We start from the raw sequence: 18,484 nt of genomic DNA on the forward strand, positions 1-18,484 counted from the left end.
TGACCTACAAAAGATTCAAAATGGAATCCATCAGATCCACAGTGAATCTCCTATCTCGCAACTGTTACTTGGTAACTATAGACCTTTCGGACGCATATTACCATGTTCCCATACACAGAGCATACCAAAGACATCTCAGAATAGCAATACTCCTAGGAGGTCAGGAGTACCACTTTCAATTTCAGGCACTTCCCTTCGAGATATCATCAGCACCAAGAATATTTTCCAAGATTATGGCCGAGGTGATGGGATATCTACACCTTCAAGGTATAATAGTGGTCCCATATTTAGACTACCTCTTGATAGCAGGTTCATCTCTTCAGGACCTCCAGGGGCATCTGCAGACGGTGCAGGAAAAGCTGACAGAGTTAGGCTGGCTAATAAATACCCAGAAATCCGACCTGGTTCCCAGTCAGCAGAAAAAGTTTCTAGGAATCTTGCTAGATTCACACAACCTCATGTCCTTTTTACCTCCAGAAAAACAAATGATCATAAGTCAAAAGATCTCCCAATTCTGCGAAGCCAAAAGAGTGTCCGGACATCTAACATACCCGCAGTGCGATGGGCCCAGCATCATACAAGGACATTACAAAAATTTCTCCTGGAATCCTGGGACTGAGATCAAAGCTCCTTAAACAAAAGAATAGAAGTTCCATTAAGAGTGAAGATGTCTCTCTTCTGGTGGAAGATAAAGAAAAATCTCCAAAGAGGAGTTTTCTGGCGACCGGCGGATCAGATCATCATAACAGATGCCAGCAGCCGAGGCTGGGGAGGCCATACAGGAAATTGGGTAGTTCAGGGCACCTGGAGCCCAGAGATGTCAGCAGCCTCTTCAAACATTAGGGAGCTGTCGGCAGTGCTGGAAGTTCTTGCGTATCTTCTTCCGTATGTAAAATCCTATCACGTAAAGATACTGTCCGACAACGCTACCACAGTAGCCTACTTAAACCGACAGGGGGGTACCAGAAGCAAAGAATTACAACAGTTGTCATGGAAAATTTTCAGTTGGGCAGAGAGGAATATAAAGTCCCTGGTAGCGGTCCATCTGAAAGGCGAGGAAAACAGAATAGCGGATTATCTCAGCAGAGAGGTTCTAGGAGTGGGAGAATGGTCATTAGATCCCAACATGTTCAGGCAAATATCTCTCAGATGGGGGTTACCAAAAGTGGATCTCTTTGCAAATAAAAAGAACAAACAACTCGAGTTATTCGGTTCCCTCTCTAGCAGGGATCACCCACTAATGGTGGACTCTCTGTCCTGTCAATGGCCGAAAGACCTCCTGTATGCCTTTCCCCCTTACAGTATAATTCCGAAGGTGCTAGTAAAAGTAATAGAAGAAGAGGCACAATTAATACTGATTGCCCCATTTTGGCCAAAAAGGTCCTGGTTTCCCCTCCTCTACAATCTGTCGGCAGGTCAATTCTGGTCTCTCCCATCGTATCCGGGACTACTACGCCAGGGTCCAGTGCTCCATCCAGATGTAGCAAGACTTCATTTAACAGCGTGGAAAGTGAACGGGTCCACTTACAACAAAGAGGCCTATCGGAGTCCGTAATATCTGTGGAGAAAGGGAGGTTTCTGCTTACTTTTACTAACTAATTCGTGCCATGTTGGGATGTTAAACGTCTGTGTATTGTAAAGGGTGGGACATTGTATACGTTGAGTAGTGAGGTCTGTTCCATTGTCTCTCTTTGTGTATTGGCGATTGCCCTCTGTCCTGAGAGATAATTGAATTACAACTCTGTTGTCTCCAGGACAGAGGACATTGTGTATTCTCCTGCCTGTGTTGAGTATGTTAACCATGGTGTACCATGATTATATCACAGGCAGAGGGGAGGATTCTATGTGGGTTGTAACCTTTGTGTTATGAGTTAAAGGGTTTCTATCACTTCGTATGACATAATTAGCTGTCAGACACTAGCGATCTGCTAGTGTCTGCTCTGGCCAACCATCCTACTATAATCACTTGTGGGGCAGCGGTTTTGCTAAAAAACTAACTTTTATAAATATGCTAATGAGCCTCTAGGTGCTATGTGGGCGTCATTAGCACCTAGAGGCTCCGTCTACCTTCATACACAGCCGCCGCCCAGCGCGTCCCTCCAGCCCGCCCATGTCCTCCTCCGTGTGACGCAGCGGACGAGTTCTCGCGCATGCGCCGTGCGCGGCTGTATTCGGCGCATTTGAGATCTCAACTCGGAGCGGTCAGACATTCAATGCGCATGCGCGGCTGTATTCGGCGCATGCGTATTGAATGTCTGACCGCTCCGAGCTGAGCTCTCAAATGCGCCGAATACAGCCGCGCACGGCGCATGCGCGAGAACTCGTCCGCTGCGTCACACGGAGGAGGACATGGGCGGGCTGGAGGGACGCGCTGGGCGGCGGCTGTGTATGAAGGTAGACGGAGCCTCTAGGTGCTAATGACGCCCACATAGCACCTAGAGGCTCATTAGCATATTTATAAAAGTTAGTTTTTTAGCAAAACCGCTGCCCCACAAGTGATTATAGTAGGATGGTTGGCCAGAGCAGACACTAGCAGATCGCTAGTGTCTGACAGCTAATTATGTCATACGAAGTGATAGAAACCCTTTAATGTATATTTGTTGTGGGTGTCTCCCTTGCATGGGAGGAGGGCATAAAAAAAATGACTCAACTGCTAATTAAACACATTGATTTTACCCCTTCATGTAGTCTCTGCGCATGTTTGGGGGACTGGGATCTTCTATTCGCTTTATTACGGAGTTTCGGCTGTGTGTTCGGGAGTAAGCTGCATAAGGGCTCATCTGTATTATATGGGTTCCTTTACAATATCCTCTCTACTTTGTAGTAAAAAGGAAAACATTCCTGGAGTTTGCAGGAGACAGACTTTACCACAGTCAAGAAGCTAATATTCCACTTATACTGGATTTTTTGCAGGCAGGCCTTGACAAAGGTCTCAGACCTAACACCATAAAGGTGCAAGTCTCAGCATTAAGTAGCTTTCTTGAAGTAAAGCTAGCAGACTTGCCTTTTAATAAAGCGATTCATAAAAGGAGCATTCAGAAAATGCCCATTTATTCATTCTACCATTCCTCCTTGGGACCTAAATTTAGTATTAGAGGTTTTAAAGGAAGCACCCTTTGAGCCCTTGCAGGAGATCCCACTTAAGCTCCTGACCCTAAAAACCGCCTTTCTACTGGCAATAACATCTGCCAGAAGGGTATGCGAGATTCAGGCTTTTTACTGCAAAGCACCCTATCACAGTGCTAGAGGACCGTATTATCCTTAGACACACCCCGATGTTCCTACCCAAGGTGGCCTCAAAATTCCATCACCAACAGGAGGTGTCGCTTCCATCCTTTTGTGAAAATCCAGCCTCTGATTTAGAGAGAAAATACCATAATTTGGATGTCAGAAGATGTCTGCTAACTTACCTGGAAGTCTCAGGAGTATTCAGAAAATCGGACCATCTCCTCCTTCAGTATCAGGGCCAGCATAAGGGATCAGCGGCAAGCAAGAGTACCATATCCAGATGGATCTGAAACAGAGTTCTGTTACCTGCAGAGAAGCTTGACACCGAACCCCCCCCCCCCCCCCCCCCCCCAAAGGGATCAAAGCACACTCTACCAGAGCCGTGTCAGCTTCATGGGCAGAAAATGCCTCTGCCTCAGTAGAGCAAATATGCAGAGCAGCTACGTGGAAGAATCCAAATACTTTCTTTAAACATTATATAAATTAGATGTACTCCAAAATCATGATTTATTGTATGGCAGAAAATTCTTATCTGCAGTAGTCCCACCCTAGAGTTTGTTTCTCTATTAATCCTCCTGGAGTGCCGTTGTGGAGGCGCTGGGGAAAAGAGACTATTACTCTTACCGGTAATTGGATTTTCCAATAGCCTCCACAACGGCACTGGATTGCCTACCCAAGTTGTGTGATTATTGTGGGAGTTATGTTATGTTATGTTATCATTATATCAATGCAGTTCTTGAACTAACTGAGTCCTATATCATTAACTGAAGCAGGTAAGGGGAGGGGGCCTTTTAAGTCTGAGCTTCTACGTTGTTTCCTGTCCTGGGGAGGCGGGGACACCCTCCTGGAGTGCCGTTGTGGAGGCTATTGGAAAATCCAATTACCGGTAAGGGTAATCATCTCTTTTTTGGGTGACAATAACCGGCAATCATTATATAGACGCCATTGAACACCATTTGCACTATCCCAATACAATGCTGCCTCCTAGTGGCCTGTACAGGGAGTGCAGAATTATTAGGCAAGTTGTATTTTTGAGGATTAATTTTATTATTGAACAACAACCATGTTCTCAATGAACCCAAAAAACTCATTAATATCAAAGCTGAATATTTTTGGAAGTAGTTTTTAGTTTGTTTTTAGTTTTAGCTATTTTAGGGGGATATCTGTGTGTGCAGGTGACTATTACTGTGCATAATTATTAGGCAACTTAACAAAAAACAAATATATACCCATTTCAATTATTTATTTTTACCAGTGAAACCAATATAACATCTCAACATTCACAAATATACATTTCTGACATTCAAAAACAAAACAAAAACAAATCAGTGACCAATATAGCCACCTTTCTTTGCAAGGACACTCAAAAGCCTGCCATCCATGGATTCTGTCAGTGTTTTGATCTGTTCACCATCAACATTGCGTGCAGCAGCAACCACAGCCTCCCAGACACTGTTCAGAGAGGTGTACTGTTTTCCCTCCTTGTAAATCTCACATTTGATGATGGACCACAGGTTCTCAATGGGGTTCAGATCAGGTGAACAAGGAGGCCATGTCATTTAGATTTTCTTCTTTTATACCCTTTCTTGCCAGCCACGCTGTGGAGTACTTGGATGCGTGTGATGGAGCATTGTCCTGCATGAAAATCATGTTTTTCTTGAAGGATGCAGACTTCTTCCTGTACCACTGCTTGAAGAAGGTGTCTTCCAGAAACTGGCAGTAGGACTGGGAGTTGAGCTTGACTCCATCCTCAACCCGAAAAGGCCCCACAAGCTCATCTTTGATACCAGCCCAAACCAGTACTCCACCTCCACCTTGCTGGCGTCTGAGTCGGACTGGAGCTCTCTGCCCTTTACCAATCCAGCCACGGGCCCATCCATCTGGCCCATCAAGACTCACTCTCATTTCATCAGTCCATAAAACCTTAGAAAAATCAGTCTTGAGATATTTCTTGGCCCAGTCTTGACGTTTAAGCTTGTGTGTCTTGTTCAGTGGTGGTCGTCTTTCAGCCTTTCTTACCTTGGCCATGTCTCTGAGTATTGCACACCTTGTGCTTTTGGGCACTCCAGTGATGTTGCAGCTCTGAAATATGGCCAAACTGGTGGCAAGTGGCATCTTGGCAGCTGCACGCTTGACTTTTCTCAGTTTATGGGCAGTTATTTTGCGCCTTGGTTTTTCCACACGCTTCTTGCGACCCTGTTGACTATTTTGAATGAAACGCTTGATTGTTCGATGATCACGCTTCAGAAGCTTTGCAATTTTAAGAGTGCTGCATCCCTCTGCAAGATATCTCACTATTTTTGACTTTTCTGAGCCTATCAAGTCCTTCTTTTGACCCATTTTGCCAAAGGAAAGGAAGTTGCCTAATAATTATGCACACCTGATATAGGGTGTTGATGTCATTAGACCACACCCCTTCTCATTACAGAGATGCACATCACCTAATATGCTTAATTGGTAGTAGGCTTTCGAGCCTATACAGCTTGGAGTAAGACAACATGCATAAAGAGGATGATGTGGTCAAAATACTCATTTGCCTAATAATTCTGCACGCAGTGTATTGGTATAGTCATCTAATAGGCACCAAAGCCTGCTTGAGGCTTCAGCCTATTAAATCAATGTAACAGGTTCCCCGATCTCAGTCAGGGAACGCTGTTACCGGAGAGGAAGTGCGCAACTTTCGCTTCCGGACTGCGCAGATGCCGTGGTCACATTTGACCACGGCCTCTGAAAGGCAAAATGTATAGGAGCTTAAGGCTCATTCTACAAGGTATTTATTGACCTCCTGGGTAGAAAGGGCTGATGCGTCTATTGAATTAATTTGCAAGTCAGCTACGCGGTCAAGCCCTTAAGTTTATAAGACATTAGAGTGGATGTCAATGCCGGACAGGACTTGGCGTTTGACGGGCAGGTTCTGCAGGCTATAGTCATTATTTATTAAAGCGGCAATCATTCCACGATGCTGTACATATATGGGGGGAGTATATATAATATAAAAAGTACAGTAAGCATGAAGGGATTGAAAGAGAAGAGACAGTAGTGGGGAGGTGGATAAGTCAGGTGGCAGAATTGAGGATAGATTGGAAGGTGTGGTCACAGAGGAGGATGTTACATTAGTCTGGAGATGATTCAGGCATGTACAATCATTTTGCACACTCTGGATTGAGGACTGTGCAGATCTGAGAGATATTTTTGAGCTGAAGGCAATAGGAGGTTGAAAGGGCTTAGGTGTGTGCAGAATGGAAGGTTACCCCAAGGCAGTGTACTTGGTTGACTGGGGAGTGTGCAATCATTGACTGACTGTGATAGAAAGGTCTGAGGGTGCTGAGTGAGATGGGGGGGGGGGGACGAAACGGAAACAGTAACTTATTAATCACCAAACACATGTGCAATATGGGCTGGGCATAGCATACAGTATGGATCCGCAAAATACGGATGACATATGCATGTGTTCCGTGTGCGTTCTGTATTTTTTGCGGACCCATTGGCTTGAATGGGGCCTCGGACCGTGATTTGCGGACAATAGGACATGTACTATTTTTTTTCCGGAATGGAAATACGGAAACAATGCACACTGAGTACCTTCTGTTGTTTTTGAGGACCCATTGAAGTGAATGGTTCCGCATACAGTCCGCAAAAAAATGAACGGTAGTGGAAAGAAAATACGTTGAGGCGAGGAGGTGTTGATTGGGGGACACTAAATGTCTGGTCTGCAAAGTATGATGCAATCCAAGTCAGTGATGCTGCGATATATATATATTTTTTTTTGTGCAGAAGAGCGGTCAACTGTATCCGAGGCAGGAGATAGGTTGAGGAGGACAGAGTAATGGTGTTTATCTTTGGCAGTTTGCAGGTTGTTGGAGACTTTGGTAAGGGCAATTTCAGTAGTGGTAAGTGACCCCCATAGTGTGTAAGCCTGAAAAGACAGGCTGGACTGGATGGACAGATGTTATACAAGTTGATCCAGAGGAAGGCAAAAAACCCAGAATTCTTTCCTCATTTTAGGGGGGGGGGGGGATTCTGAATAACTCCCTGGATCAACGAACTCTCCAGAAATCTAATAGAACCTGTAATATTATACTCCAGAAATGCATCCAGGTTCCTTTTGAACTTTTTTAGTGAATTCACCTTCACCACCTCCATAGTCTCACTGCTTTTACTGTAAAATATTCAATTCAGTTTTTTTGTAGAAACAATTTCTTGATGCAGAGTATGTCCCCTCATCACAATCCTGGGAATAAATAGATGAGAGATCTTTGTACTAACCCCTGATATATTAATACATGGTTATTAGATCTCCCCTCCATTCCCCCCCTTTCTCCCAAAGTCAATAACCCTAATTTTGATAACATTTCTGGGTACTGTAGTCCACCCATTCCAGTTATTACTTTAGTTGCCATTCTCCAGCTCTGCCTTGTGTCTGCCTTGTTCACAGGAGCCCAAAACTGTACACAGTACTCCATGCATGGTCTAACTCAGGGATGCTCAACCTGCAGCCCTCCAGCTGTTGTAAAACTACAACTCCCATCATTCACCGCTGTAGGCTGTCTGGGCATGCTCGGCGTTGTAGTTTTGCAACAGCTGGAGGGCTGCAGGTTGGGCATCCCTGGTCTAACTAATGATTTTTAAAGTGGCAGGACAAAGTTCTCATCACTCGCCCCTTTCAACCTGCAATCCATTTTCTTATTGGCCTTGGTAGTAGCTGTTTGACATTGGTTTCTACAGCTGAGTTTGCTGTTCACTAAAATTGCACTAAAGTCCTTTTTCCATGTCAGTGTTACCCAGTGTTTTGCCATTTAGTATGTGCAGGTGGCTTGCGTTATTCCTTCCCATGTGCATAACCTTACATTTCTCAGTGTTAAAGCTCATCTGCCACTTCTCTGCCCAAGCCTCCAATCTATCCAGATCATCTGTAGCAATATACTGTACTCTTCTGTGTTACTTTACATTTGTTACTTTATATTTTACTGCAGAAGCATTCTTCAAGATTTATTGAACAGAATAGGGCTCAGTATGGACTTCTGTGGTACCCCACTAGTGACAGTCACCCAATCTGAGTGTGTACTGTTAATAACCACCCTCTGTTTTCTATCATTGAGTCAGTTACTTACCCACATACAGACATTTTCTCCCAGTCCGAGCATTCTCATTTTATATACTAACCTTTTATGTGGTACAGTGTCAAATGCTTTGGAGAAGTCAAGATATGACATCCATTGATTCGCCACAGTCAAGTCTAGAACTTACCTCCTCATAGAAACTGATTAAATTAGTTTGACATGACCAATTCCTCATGAAGCCATGCTGATATGGCACTTTTTGCTTATTTTCGTTGAAGTACTACAAGATGGTATCTCTTAGAAAACCTTCAGTTTACCCACGACAGATGTTAATCTTACCGGTAGTGTTGACCGAACTTGTGTTTACAAGGTTCGGGTTTTTTAAGAATTCAGTTATGAGTTCCGCTACCACGGACCATAGCGGAATCCATAACTGAATTCTAAGATAACCCAAACCCTGAAACTTGTACACTGAACATGAAAACACAAGTTCGCTCATCCATAAGCACCAATCCTGTGGAACACTCCTTGTTAATATAGAGTACGTAAATATTAGAAATAAAGGTATTATACACTGCTCAAAAAAAAAAAGGGAACACAAAAATAACACATTCTAGATCTGAGTTAATTAAATATTCTTCTGAAATACTTTGTTCTTTACATAGTTGAATGTGCTGACAACAATCACAAAAAAAAAAAAAAAAAAAATGGAAATCAAATTTTTCAACCCATGGAGGTCTGGATTTGGAGTCCCACTCAAAATTAAAGTGGAAAAACACACTACAGGCTGATCCAACTTTGATGTAATGTCCTTAAAACAAGTCAAAATGAGGCTCAGTAGTGTGTGGCCTCCATGTGCCTGTATGACCTCCCTACAACGCCTGTGCATGCTCCTGATGAGGTGGCGGACGGTCTCCTGAGGGATCTCCTCCCAGACCTGGACTAAAGCATCTGCCAACTCCTGGACAGTCTGTGGTGCAACGTGACGTTAGTGGATAGAGCGAGACATGATGTCCCAGATGTGCTCAATTGGATTCAGGTCTGGGGAACGGGCGGGCCAGTCCATAGCATCAATGCCTTCGTCTTGCAGGAACTGCTGACACACTCCAGCCACATAAGGTGTAGCATTGTCTTGCATTAGGAGGAACCCAGGGCCAACCGCACCAGCATATGGTCTCACAAGGGGTCTGAGGATCTCATCTCGGTACCTAATGGCAGTCAGGCTACCTCTGGCGAGCACATGGAGGGCTATGTGGCCCTCCAAAGAAATGCCACCCCACACCATTACTGACCCAATGCCAAACCGGTCATGCTGAAGGATGTTGCAGGCAGCAGAACGTTCTCCACGGCGTCTCCAGACTCTGTCACATGTGCTCAGTGTGAACCTGCTTTCATCTGTGAAGAGCACAGGGCGCCAGTGGCGAATTTGCCAATCTTGGTGTTCTCTGGCAAATGCCACACGTCCTGCACGGTGTTGGGCTGTAAGCACAACCCCCACCTGTGGACGTCGGGCCCTCATATCACCCTCATGGAGTCTGTTTCTGACCGTTTGAGCAGACACATGCACATTTGTGGCCTGCTGGAGGACATTTTGCAGGGCTCTGGCAGTGCTCCTCCTGTTCCTCCTTGCACAAAGGCAGAGGTAGCAGTCCTGCTGCTGGGTTGTTGCCCTCCTACGGCCTCCTCCACGTCTCCTGATGTACTGGCCTGTCTCTGGTAGCGCTCCATGCTCTGGACACTACGCTGACAGACACAGCAAACCTTGCCACAGCTCGCATTGATGTGCCATCCTGGATAAGCTGCACTACCTGAGCCACTTGTGTGGGTTGTAGACTCCGTCTCATGCTACCACTAGAGTGAAAGCACCGCCAGCATTCAAAAGTGACCAAAACATCAGCCAGGAAGCATAGGAACTGAGAAGCAGTCTGTGGTCACCACCTGCAGAACCACTCCTTTATTGGGGGTGTCTTGCTAATTGCCTATAATTTCCACCTGTTGTCTATCCCATTTGCACAACAGCATGTGAAATTGTCACTCAGTGTTGCTTCCTAAGTGGACAGTTTGATTTCACAGAAGTGTGATTGACTTGGAGTTACATTGTGTTGTTTAAGTGTTCCCTTTATTTTTTTGAGCAGTGTATTACTTCTATGAGGATACAGGGGTGTATGCCATCTGGTCATGATGATTTATATATTAAGACGCCGCTGTATTTCCTGGGTCAGACAGGACGCTTTTAATGGGGAATTTACTTTTACATTCTGAATTCCATCTGACAGTTTATTTTCCCCAGTGAATACAGTGGAGAAAGTCAATAGCTTTGCTTTCTCCTCATCACTGTCTGCAACTCCCCCCTCGTCACTCTGTAAAGAGCAGACACCTTCAGATTTATACTTTTTGCCATTTAAATAATTAAAGAAATTTTTTGTTCGTTTAACGGTTTCTAGTTTGGATGCTTTTGTCTTTTACATATTCTATATATTTTTTTTTTCTCTTTAGTTTTTCAATACTTTTTTTTTATTTTTATGCTTTTGCCATTTATTGCTTTCTTTACAACTCTATTTACCCACATTGTTTGTGTTTTATTTCATTTTTTTTTTTTTGTCCTAACCTTTTATACCCATAAGGTATGGATCTCTCACATTTAGAGTTTAGGATGGTTTTAAAAATATCACATTTTGTCGCTGTATTTTTATTTTTGAGGAATTTGTCCCAGTTAGGGCTAATGACCTTAGTTGGCTAAATTTATTTGCTTTTTTGAACTTTGGTTATTTTTTTTTCCTCCTTTAAGAAACACTCATTTGAATGACAGTTTGAAGGTTAATTTATGGTGTCCCCCAACCTGCACATCTGTTCTGTCAGGTCTCTTTAGTACCAAGACAGAACACAGAAATATAGTGGCAATTCTGGAGGAGCTGCTCAGCCCCTAACACTGTGGCGTGTCTTTCATTGGGGGAGCAGCCCGACCGCATGTGGACCGCAGTAATCGACTATCCCCAGCAAAATATGCATACAATGCAGGATGTCGGCGCGGTCCACATGCACCACAAGAGCAAACTACACAGAATGTAGCAAATAATCATATACAGAGAGAGAATGCACCAAACAGAAATGCTACTGACTATACTGGGAAGTCATAATTGCAGGTATTAAAAGCTGAGACTTTCGCAATATGTTCCAGTCAGGAAAATATCGGAGCCCATCATGCACAGTTGTGTTGAAGCTTGGCTGTGAGCTTGATTACATCACCCTCAGACCTTGTTCACACCATAGTTAGAGCAGTGGTAGGACCCTCTGCCATGCTGAGTGACCGTGACGTGGTGCATGATGGGCTCCGATATTTTCCTGACTGGAACATATTGGCGAAAGTCTCAGCTTTTAATACCTGCAATTATGACTTCCCAGTATAGTCAGTAGCATTTCTGTTTGGTGCATTCTCTCTCTGTATATGACTCTTTAGTACCAAGTCCAGTATGGCCGTCTCTAGTGGATCCTGAACCAGTAGTGAAAGGTTAATTTTCTTTTGGTTATTGCTAAAACAGAGAAGTACAATTCTCCAGGAACCCAAAAACCGTTCCTTCCTAACGCCAGTTCTTGAGCCATTTGTTTAACCTCCCTAATCTCCGCTGCTTTCTGGTGTGGCTCGTGGTATAGGTATTTCGGAAAACCTTACCTTTTTGAGGTCCTTGCTCTAAGCCTGTGACCTAAATCACTAACTTTCTTATTTTTCTTCTTCTTCTTCTTCTTCTTTAAGGGGTTTATACACTACACTAACAAATGCTCCCCATATGTGGGCACATCACTTACCTGGGTCCCTGCCCTGGTCCTGCATCGCTGCAGCTCCTTCTGTGTGTGGATGAAAACACCTGGGGGCGGGGGGAAGGTTAGCAGCCAATGGCAGGCAGTGATGGGGATGAGCCCCCATAGTGTCTCCTGCGATCATTTTATCCATGCACGGGGAGAACCAGATGCGGGGATATACTTAACAAATATAAACATCATGGGCATCACTGCGTCCGATAACGCCCATAATAAAATAGAAAAATATTTCCAAAAAAATAGAAAATGTGATCAAAGTCACACTCCAAAATGGTATCAATAAAAACTACAGCTGCTTGTCTGCAAAAGAACCCCACACAACTTACTAGATATAATTTTTTCAAAGTTTTTTTTTAATTATTTTTAATTATTTTTATACTATTTAGAAAACCATCTATACATAGAAACATAGAATGTGTCGGCAGATAAGAACCATTTGGCCCATCTAGTCTGCCCAATATATCTGAATCCTATGAATAGTCCCTGGCCCTATCTTATATGAAGGATAGCCTTATGCCTATCCCATGCATGCTTAAACCCCTTCACTGTATTTGCAGCTACCACTTCTGCAGGAAGGCTATTCCATGCATCCACTACTCTCTCAGTAAAGTAATACTTCCTTATATTACTTTTAAACCTTTGCCCCTCTAATTTAAAACTGTGTACATATTTGGTATTATCGTACTGACCCAGAGAATGAAGGGCACAGGTCAGTTTTGCCACAAAGGGAATGCCGTAGGAACAAAACCCATAAAATGGTGGAGGAATTGCTTTCCCCTCTTCCCACTACATTATATGCCATATTAAATGGTGGCTTTAGAAAGTACAACTTGCCCGCAAAAAAATGAGTACTCATATAGACATGTGAACTGGAAAATAAAGTTGGGGAAAGAAAAATTAAAACTAAAAAACCTCTGGTATCCAAGGGATTAATTTTGTGGACTTAACTGATATCATATATAGCATCTTTGCTGTTTAATTTTGTCCTCAGGTGATTTGCCCCCTTTAGGGTGCATTCACACGACCGTGTCCATTTTGCTTCTGGGTCCGTACAGCCATCCCCAAAAGATGGGACATGTCCTTTTGGCTGCAACATGCGGATCGTGATCCCATTGAAGTCATGTGTGGGTTGCACACGCCCATTGCCTGTGTTTTGCGGTTCTACAGTCCGCAAGTCATGTGACTACCCCCTCAGTATGTGATTCACTGCAAGTGGTTGTTGCATTTATTAAGTTATTGACCTTTGTGTAAATCTTTCGCTTTTTATTATGTTAGAGAACAGTAACATATGCAGTGTCCTGCTCATGTGACTTGGTAATGTGGTATGAGTCCCAATTACATTGTTTAACGCAGAGAACTCTAGTCATGTGACCAATGTTTGGGGATGTGATACTTTTGAAATGCATTTCGAAGACTGATTCGTGTTGCTGTGTATGTGGAAAGTGTTATTTTTGACACTGGATATGACTTTAAATCATATATGCACTCCATACTCTTCCCCCCCCCCCCCCCTACACACACACAAAAACACACACACAAAAAAACACACACACACACACAAACACACACACACACACACACACACACTTTTGACCCCTCTGGTCTGTTTTGCTGGAAGGGCAATGGCCCGTCAATATTTATTGCAGGTGAGAATTTTTTTTTTTTTTTTTAGGAGGATGTAGAAGAGGAGGAGGGAGAAGAGGAAGAAGATGAAGGTAAGTTTTTAAAGAGTATTTATTACTATTTTTTGAACTGGCTACTATAAAATGTTAGTGGCAGCACATAGTCGACTGCACCTCCATTCAAAGTCTTTCCCACTGCTTGTGCAATAAAGAGTACTGTGAAAAGCTGTGTACTAGGTCGTACACAATGTGATACCTCTTGGCGCAAAACCACAATTATGAGTGACGTCTTTTTAAAAGGTATTTATTCAGGTGATCTGAATAAATACCTTTTAACCACCTCAGCCCCCATAGCTTAAACACCCTTAATGACCAGACACTTTTACATTCTGACCTACACTACTTTCACCATTTATTGCTCGGTCATGCAACTTACCACCCAAATGAATTTTACCTCCTTTTCTTCTCACTAATAGAGCTTTCATTTGGTTGTGGTATTTCATTGCTGCTGACATTTTTACTTTTTTGTTGTTAATCGAAATTTAACGATTTTTTTTTTGCAAAAAAATGACATTTTTTACTTTCTGTTGTAAAATTTTGCAAAAAAATACGACCATCCATATATAATTTTTTTCTCAAAATTTATTGTTCTACATGTCTTTGATAAAAAAAAAAATGTTTGGGTAAAAAAAAAATGGTTGGGTAAAAGTTATAGCGTTTACAAACTATGGTACAAAAATGTGAATTTCCGCTTTTTGAAGCAGCTCTGACTTTCTGAGCACCTGTCATGTTTCCTGAGGTTCTACAATGGCCAGACAGTACAACACCCCACAAATGACCCCATTTGGGAACGTAGACACCTAAGGTATTTCGTGATAAGCATAGTGAGTTCATAGAAGTTTTTATTTTATCACAAGTTAGCGGAAAATTATGATTTATTTATTTATTTTTTATTACAAAGTCTCATATTCCACTAACTTGTGACAAAAAATAAAAACTTCCATGAACTCACTATGCCCATCACGAAATACCTGGGGGTGTCTTCTTTCCAAAATGGGGTCACTTGTGGGGTAGTTATACTGCCCTGGCATTTTAGGGGCCCGAATGCGTGAGAAGTAGTTTGAAATCAAAATCTGTAAAAAATGGCCGGTGAAATCCGAAAGGTGCTCTTTGGAATGTGGGCCCATTTGCCCACCTAGGCTGCAAAAAAGTGTCACACATCTGGTATTGCCGTACTCAGAAGTTTGGCAATGTATTTTGGGGTGTCATTTTACATATACCCATGCTGGGTGAGATAAATATCTCGGTCAAATGCCAACTTTGTATAAAAAAAATTGGAAAAGTTGTCTTTTGCCAAGATATTTCTCTCACCCAGCATGGGTATATGTAAAATGACACCCCAAAACACATTGCCCAACTTCTCCGGAGTACGGAGATACCAGATGTGTGACACTTTTTTGCAGCCTAGATGCGCAAAGGGGCCCACATTCCTTTTAGGAGGGCATTTTTAGACATTTGGATCCCAGACTTCTTCTCACGCTTTAGGGCCCCTAAAATGCCAGGGCAGTATAAATACCCCACATGTGACCCCATTTTGGAGAGACACCCCAAGGTATTCAATGAGGGGCATGGCGAGTTCATAGAATTTTTTATTTTTTTTTTGGCACAAGTTAGCGGACAAAAATTTCAATCTTTCATGGACTAAAGCGTGAGAAGAAGTCTGGAATATAAATGTCTAAAAAAATTTACGCATTTGGATTCCGTGAGGGGTATGGGGAGTTCATGTGAGATTTTATTTTTTGACACAAGTTAGTGGAATATGAGACTTTGTAAGAAAAAAAATAATAATTTCCGCTAACTTGGGCCAAAAAAATGTCTGAATGGAGCCTTACAGGGGGGTGATCAATGACAGGGGGGTGATCAGGGAGTCTATATGGGGTGATCACCCCCCTATAAGGCTCCATTCAGATGTCCGTATGTGTTTTGCGGATCCGATCCGTGGATCCGTAAAAAACATACGGACGTTTGAATGGAGCCTTACAGGGGGGTGATCAGGGAGTCTATATGGGGTGATCAGGGGTTAATAAGTGACAGGGGGGGTGTAGTGTAGTGGTGGACAGTCGGTGACCCATGGAGCTGGAACAAGGCGGCAGGTAAGTATGCTTACCTTCACAGGTCTGGCTGGAAGAGGGTGGTAATTAAATGCAAGTAATATTCAGGTTTGAGGTTTACTAGCATTTTTGATTGACCAACAGTATTGTAGTTGCTCAAAATTAAATGTAATCCAAAATACAACTGTCCTAATTATGCACACAAATGTATTCTCTAGGAGTGGAGAAACTTGCCAAGTGTAACATTTCACTTTTATATACATGCAGATGCACCCCAGGGAGAAAAGCGAAAAAGGGATTTGGAAGATGAAGGTGATGATTTTGAGGAAGAGGATGATGAATAATACTCGAAAGGCAACCTGGATCTTTTTATGGACTGTGGGCTGGCTATCAGTACATGTGATGGTGCCTGCTGATGGGTACACTACTGTAGACATCTGTCAGCCCATCCACCCCCACCTGTTAAAGGTTTTGTTTTTTTTCCCCCCCCTCCTTTCCTCCTCCTGTGTGTAGAGAAATTAGACTTCTGGTCTGAATGAAAATGTTTGCTGCTTTATTTAAACAGATGGCCGGCTGACTCATTTGCAGAGTCGGATCGTAGAAATTATATCTATCTATATCTATCATTTTTTTTTTTTTTCCTCATCCATCCCACGTCCCTTGGAATTTTCTGTGAAAGTTCTGTGGTTCCTCTGATCTGTGAATGTTGCACGGGTGTTAAAAATATGAGGATGATTCCAAAGACAGTCTCCCTCTATCATGCATTCTTGTTTTTCATTCAGGTCTTAATATTTTTTGCTTTCTCCAGTATGATTTAACCTCTTTGCGTTTTTTTGGCAAGAACACTTAATGATTTTGTAAAAAATAAGTTTGAAACTATTTCATTTCTTTACCTCTTCAAGCTGCTGAAGTAGTACGGTGTTCCCTCAAGAAACAATGGCCTCGGGACACTATTTTCATTATACAATGGGCCATCGTAAGTTTAAACTAGACACAACATGCAGTGCCTCACTCATATCCAACCACTAAACATGACCTTTTCTGTGTTTAAAACATCTTTAATGACTGTAGTACTACATGCCCTGCACTGAACCGTTTCTGTGCCAGGATGAGCTGCTTCTTTGGAGGGCAGCTCCATTTTACTTTTCTGGTACAATGTGTGCAATACAGGTTCCTGAAGAGGCTCCTGTCCTCATTGTAGAAAGTGATTTACAGTTTCCAGCACCTATAAGTGACTTAAGTTTTAAGTATTTGTCTTAATCATTACTATGATCATCCCAGAACCAATTCATTCTGTAACTTGAGGGACCACTGTACTCCCCAGAGCATACTGACATTGTATATGCAGTGATTTTGGCAATGCAATAAGCACTATGGTTGCACACTAAATTACATTAGTTATAGGCCCGGTATTGGCATTGTTAACTTCATCTAAGATTAAAGTTTCTGCAAGGCTGCATTCCTCTTCTAAAACCTACTTGGATACTTCTGAGCATCCTCCTCTTTGATTTCTTAGGCTACTTTCACACTAGCGTTTTGGCTTTCCGTTTCTGAGATCCGTCATGGCCTCTCAAAAGCGGATCATTTTTGCCCTAATGCATTCTGCATGGAAAAGGATCTGCTCAGAATGCATCAGTTTGTCTCCGTTCAGTCTCCATTCCACTCTGGAGGTGGACACTAAATAGCTGCATGCAGCTTTTTTCTGTCCGCATTGTGGTGGAGTTCATGACTAATCAGTCTTGGCTATAGAAGACATAATACAACCGGATCCGTTCATGACGGATGCATGCGGTTGTATTATTGTAACAGGAGCGTTTTTGCAGATCCATGACGGATCTACAAAAAAAGCTAGTGTGAAAGTAGCCTTAGTGAGGTTTCTAGGAAAACTGTTCATACCAATTTCTGGAATTTAGATTCACATTTCCAATTCTAATTTACATTCCCTACCTCGGAACGTGTGGCAGCACAGGCATTTGTCGTAAGATTTATAGATGACTCAGGCTTTCTTTACTCCAATAATGTCTTGTTTTTGCAGCCTTTCAAACTGTAGAGTGAACGAGCATCTACTGTCCATATCTCCTTATCATGTTCTTTCGGTAGCAATTATTGAAATGCTAAATTTTATGAAGCTTCATTTTTCTCAAAGGGATTTTGGCCATTTAGGGTTGAGGAAATCGCTTTAAGCTTTGAATTTATTAAACATTTCTGATTTAACACCCACGATTTTGTATTTAGTTGTTACAGGAAGCCTTTTTTTAAAATAAAATATAAAGGTGTTTTTTTTTTAAAAATGTTTCTTTGTATTACTTGTGCATGGTGAGGCATTGACTCCTGGTATTAGTAAGTCAGGTGTGGCTTTTTTCCGTTTTGGCTATTATAATAGAAGACATTTTGGATATTATATTACATGGGGAAATGTGTTCTAGACATCCCAGAGTGTTAAGCATGCTTACCGATCCTGCAGCAACTGACTGATGTAACCCTAATAGTAGGGAAAATTGCAGGTCACTGTACACATGACTTTCATTTGGTCAGCCTTGAATGGTTTTATAAAATATTTCATGTTCCCATTCATGTCTTTTGTACATAATTAATTTGCATAGGCTCTTTGGAAGTCTAGCTGTATAAATGTCTTCTGTTTCTCGTT

The 18,484-nt window shown here is 42.5% G+C and overlaps 1 protein-coding gene across 1 annotated transcript in view; it reads left to right on the top strand.

The window, feature by feature from the left end:
• The window catches only part of LOC120991633 (acidic leucine-rich nuclear phosphoprotein 32 family member B-like), an 86,756-nt gene extending 69,382 nt beyond the window's left edge, over positions 1 to 17,374 (top strand). The window contains exons 7-8 of the mRNA XM_040420428.1: positions 13,780 to 13,819; positions 16,105 to 17,374. Of these exons, the coding sequence (XP_040276362.1) occupies positions 13,780 to 13,819; positions 16,105 to 16,181 (117 nt within the window). The 3' untranslated portion in view covers positions 16,182 to 17,374. The remainder of the gene's footprint in view (positions 1 to 13,779; positions 13,820 to 16,104) is intronic.
• Positions 17,375 to 18,484: the final 1,110 nt, after the last annotated feature.

Source organism: Bufo bufo, chromosome 2 (assembly GCF_905171765.1).
Source record: "Bufo bufo chromosome 2, aBufBuf1.1, whole genome shotgun sequence".
NCBI lineage: Eukaryota > Metazoa > Chordata > Amphibia > Anura > Bufonidae > Bufo > Bufo bufo.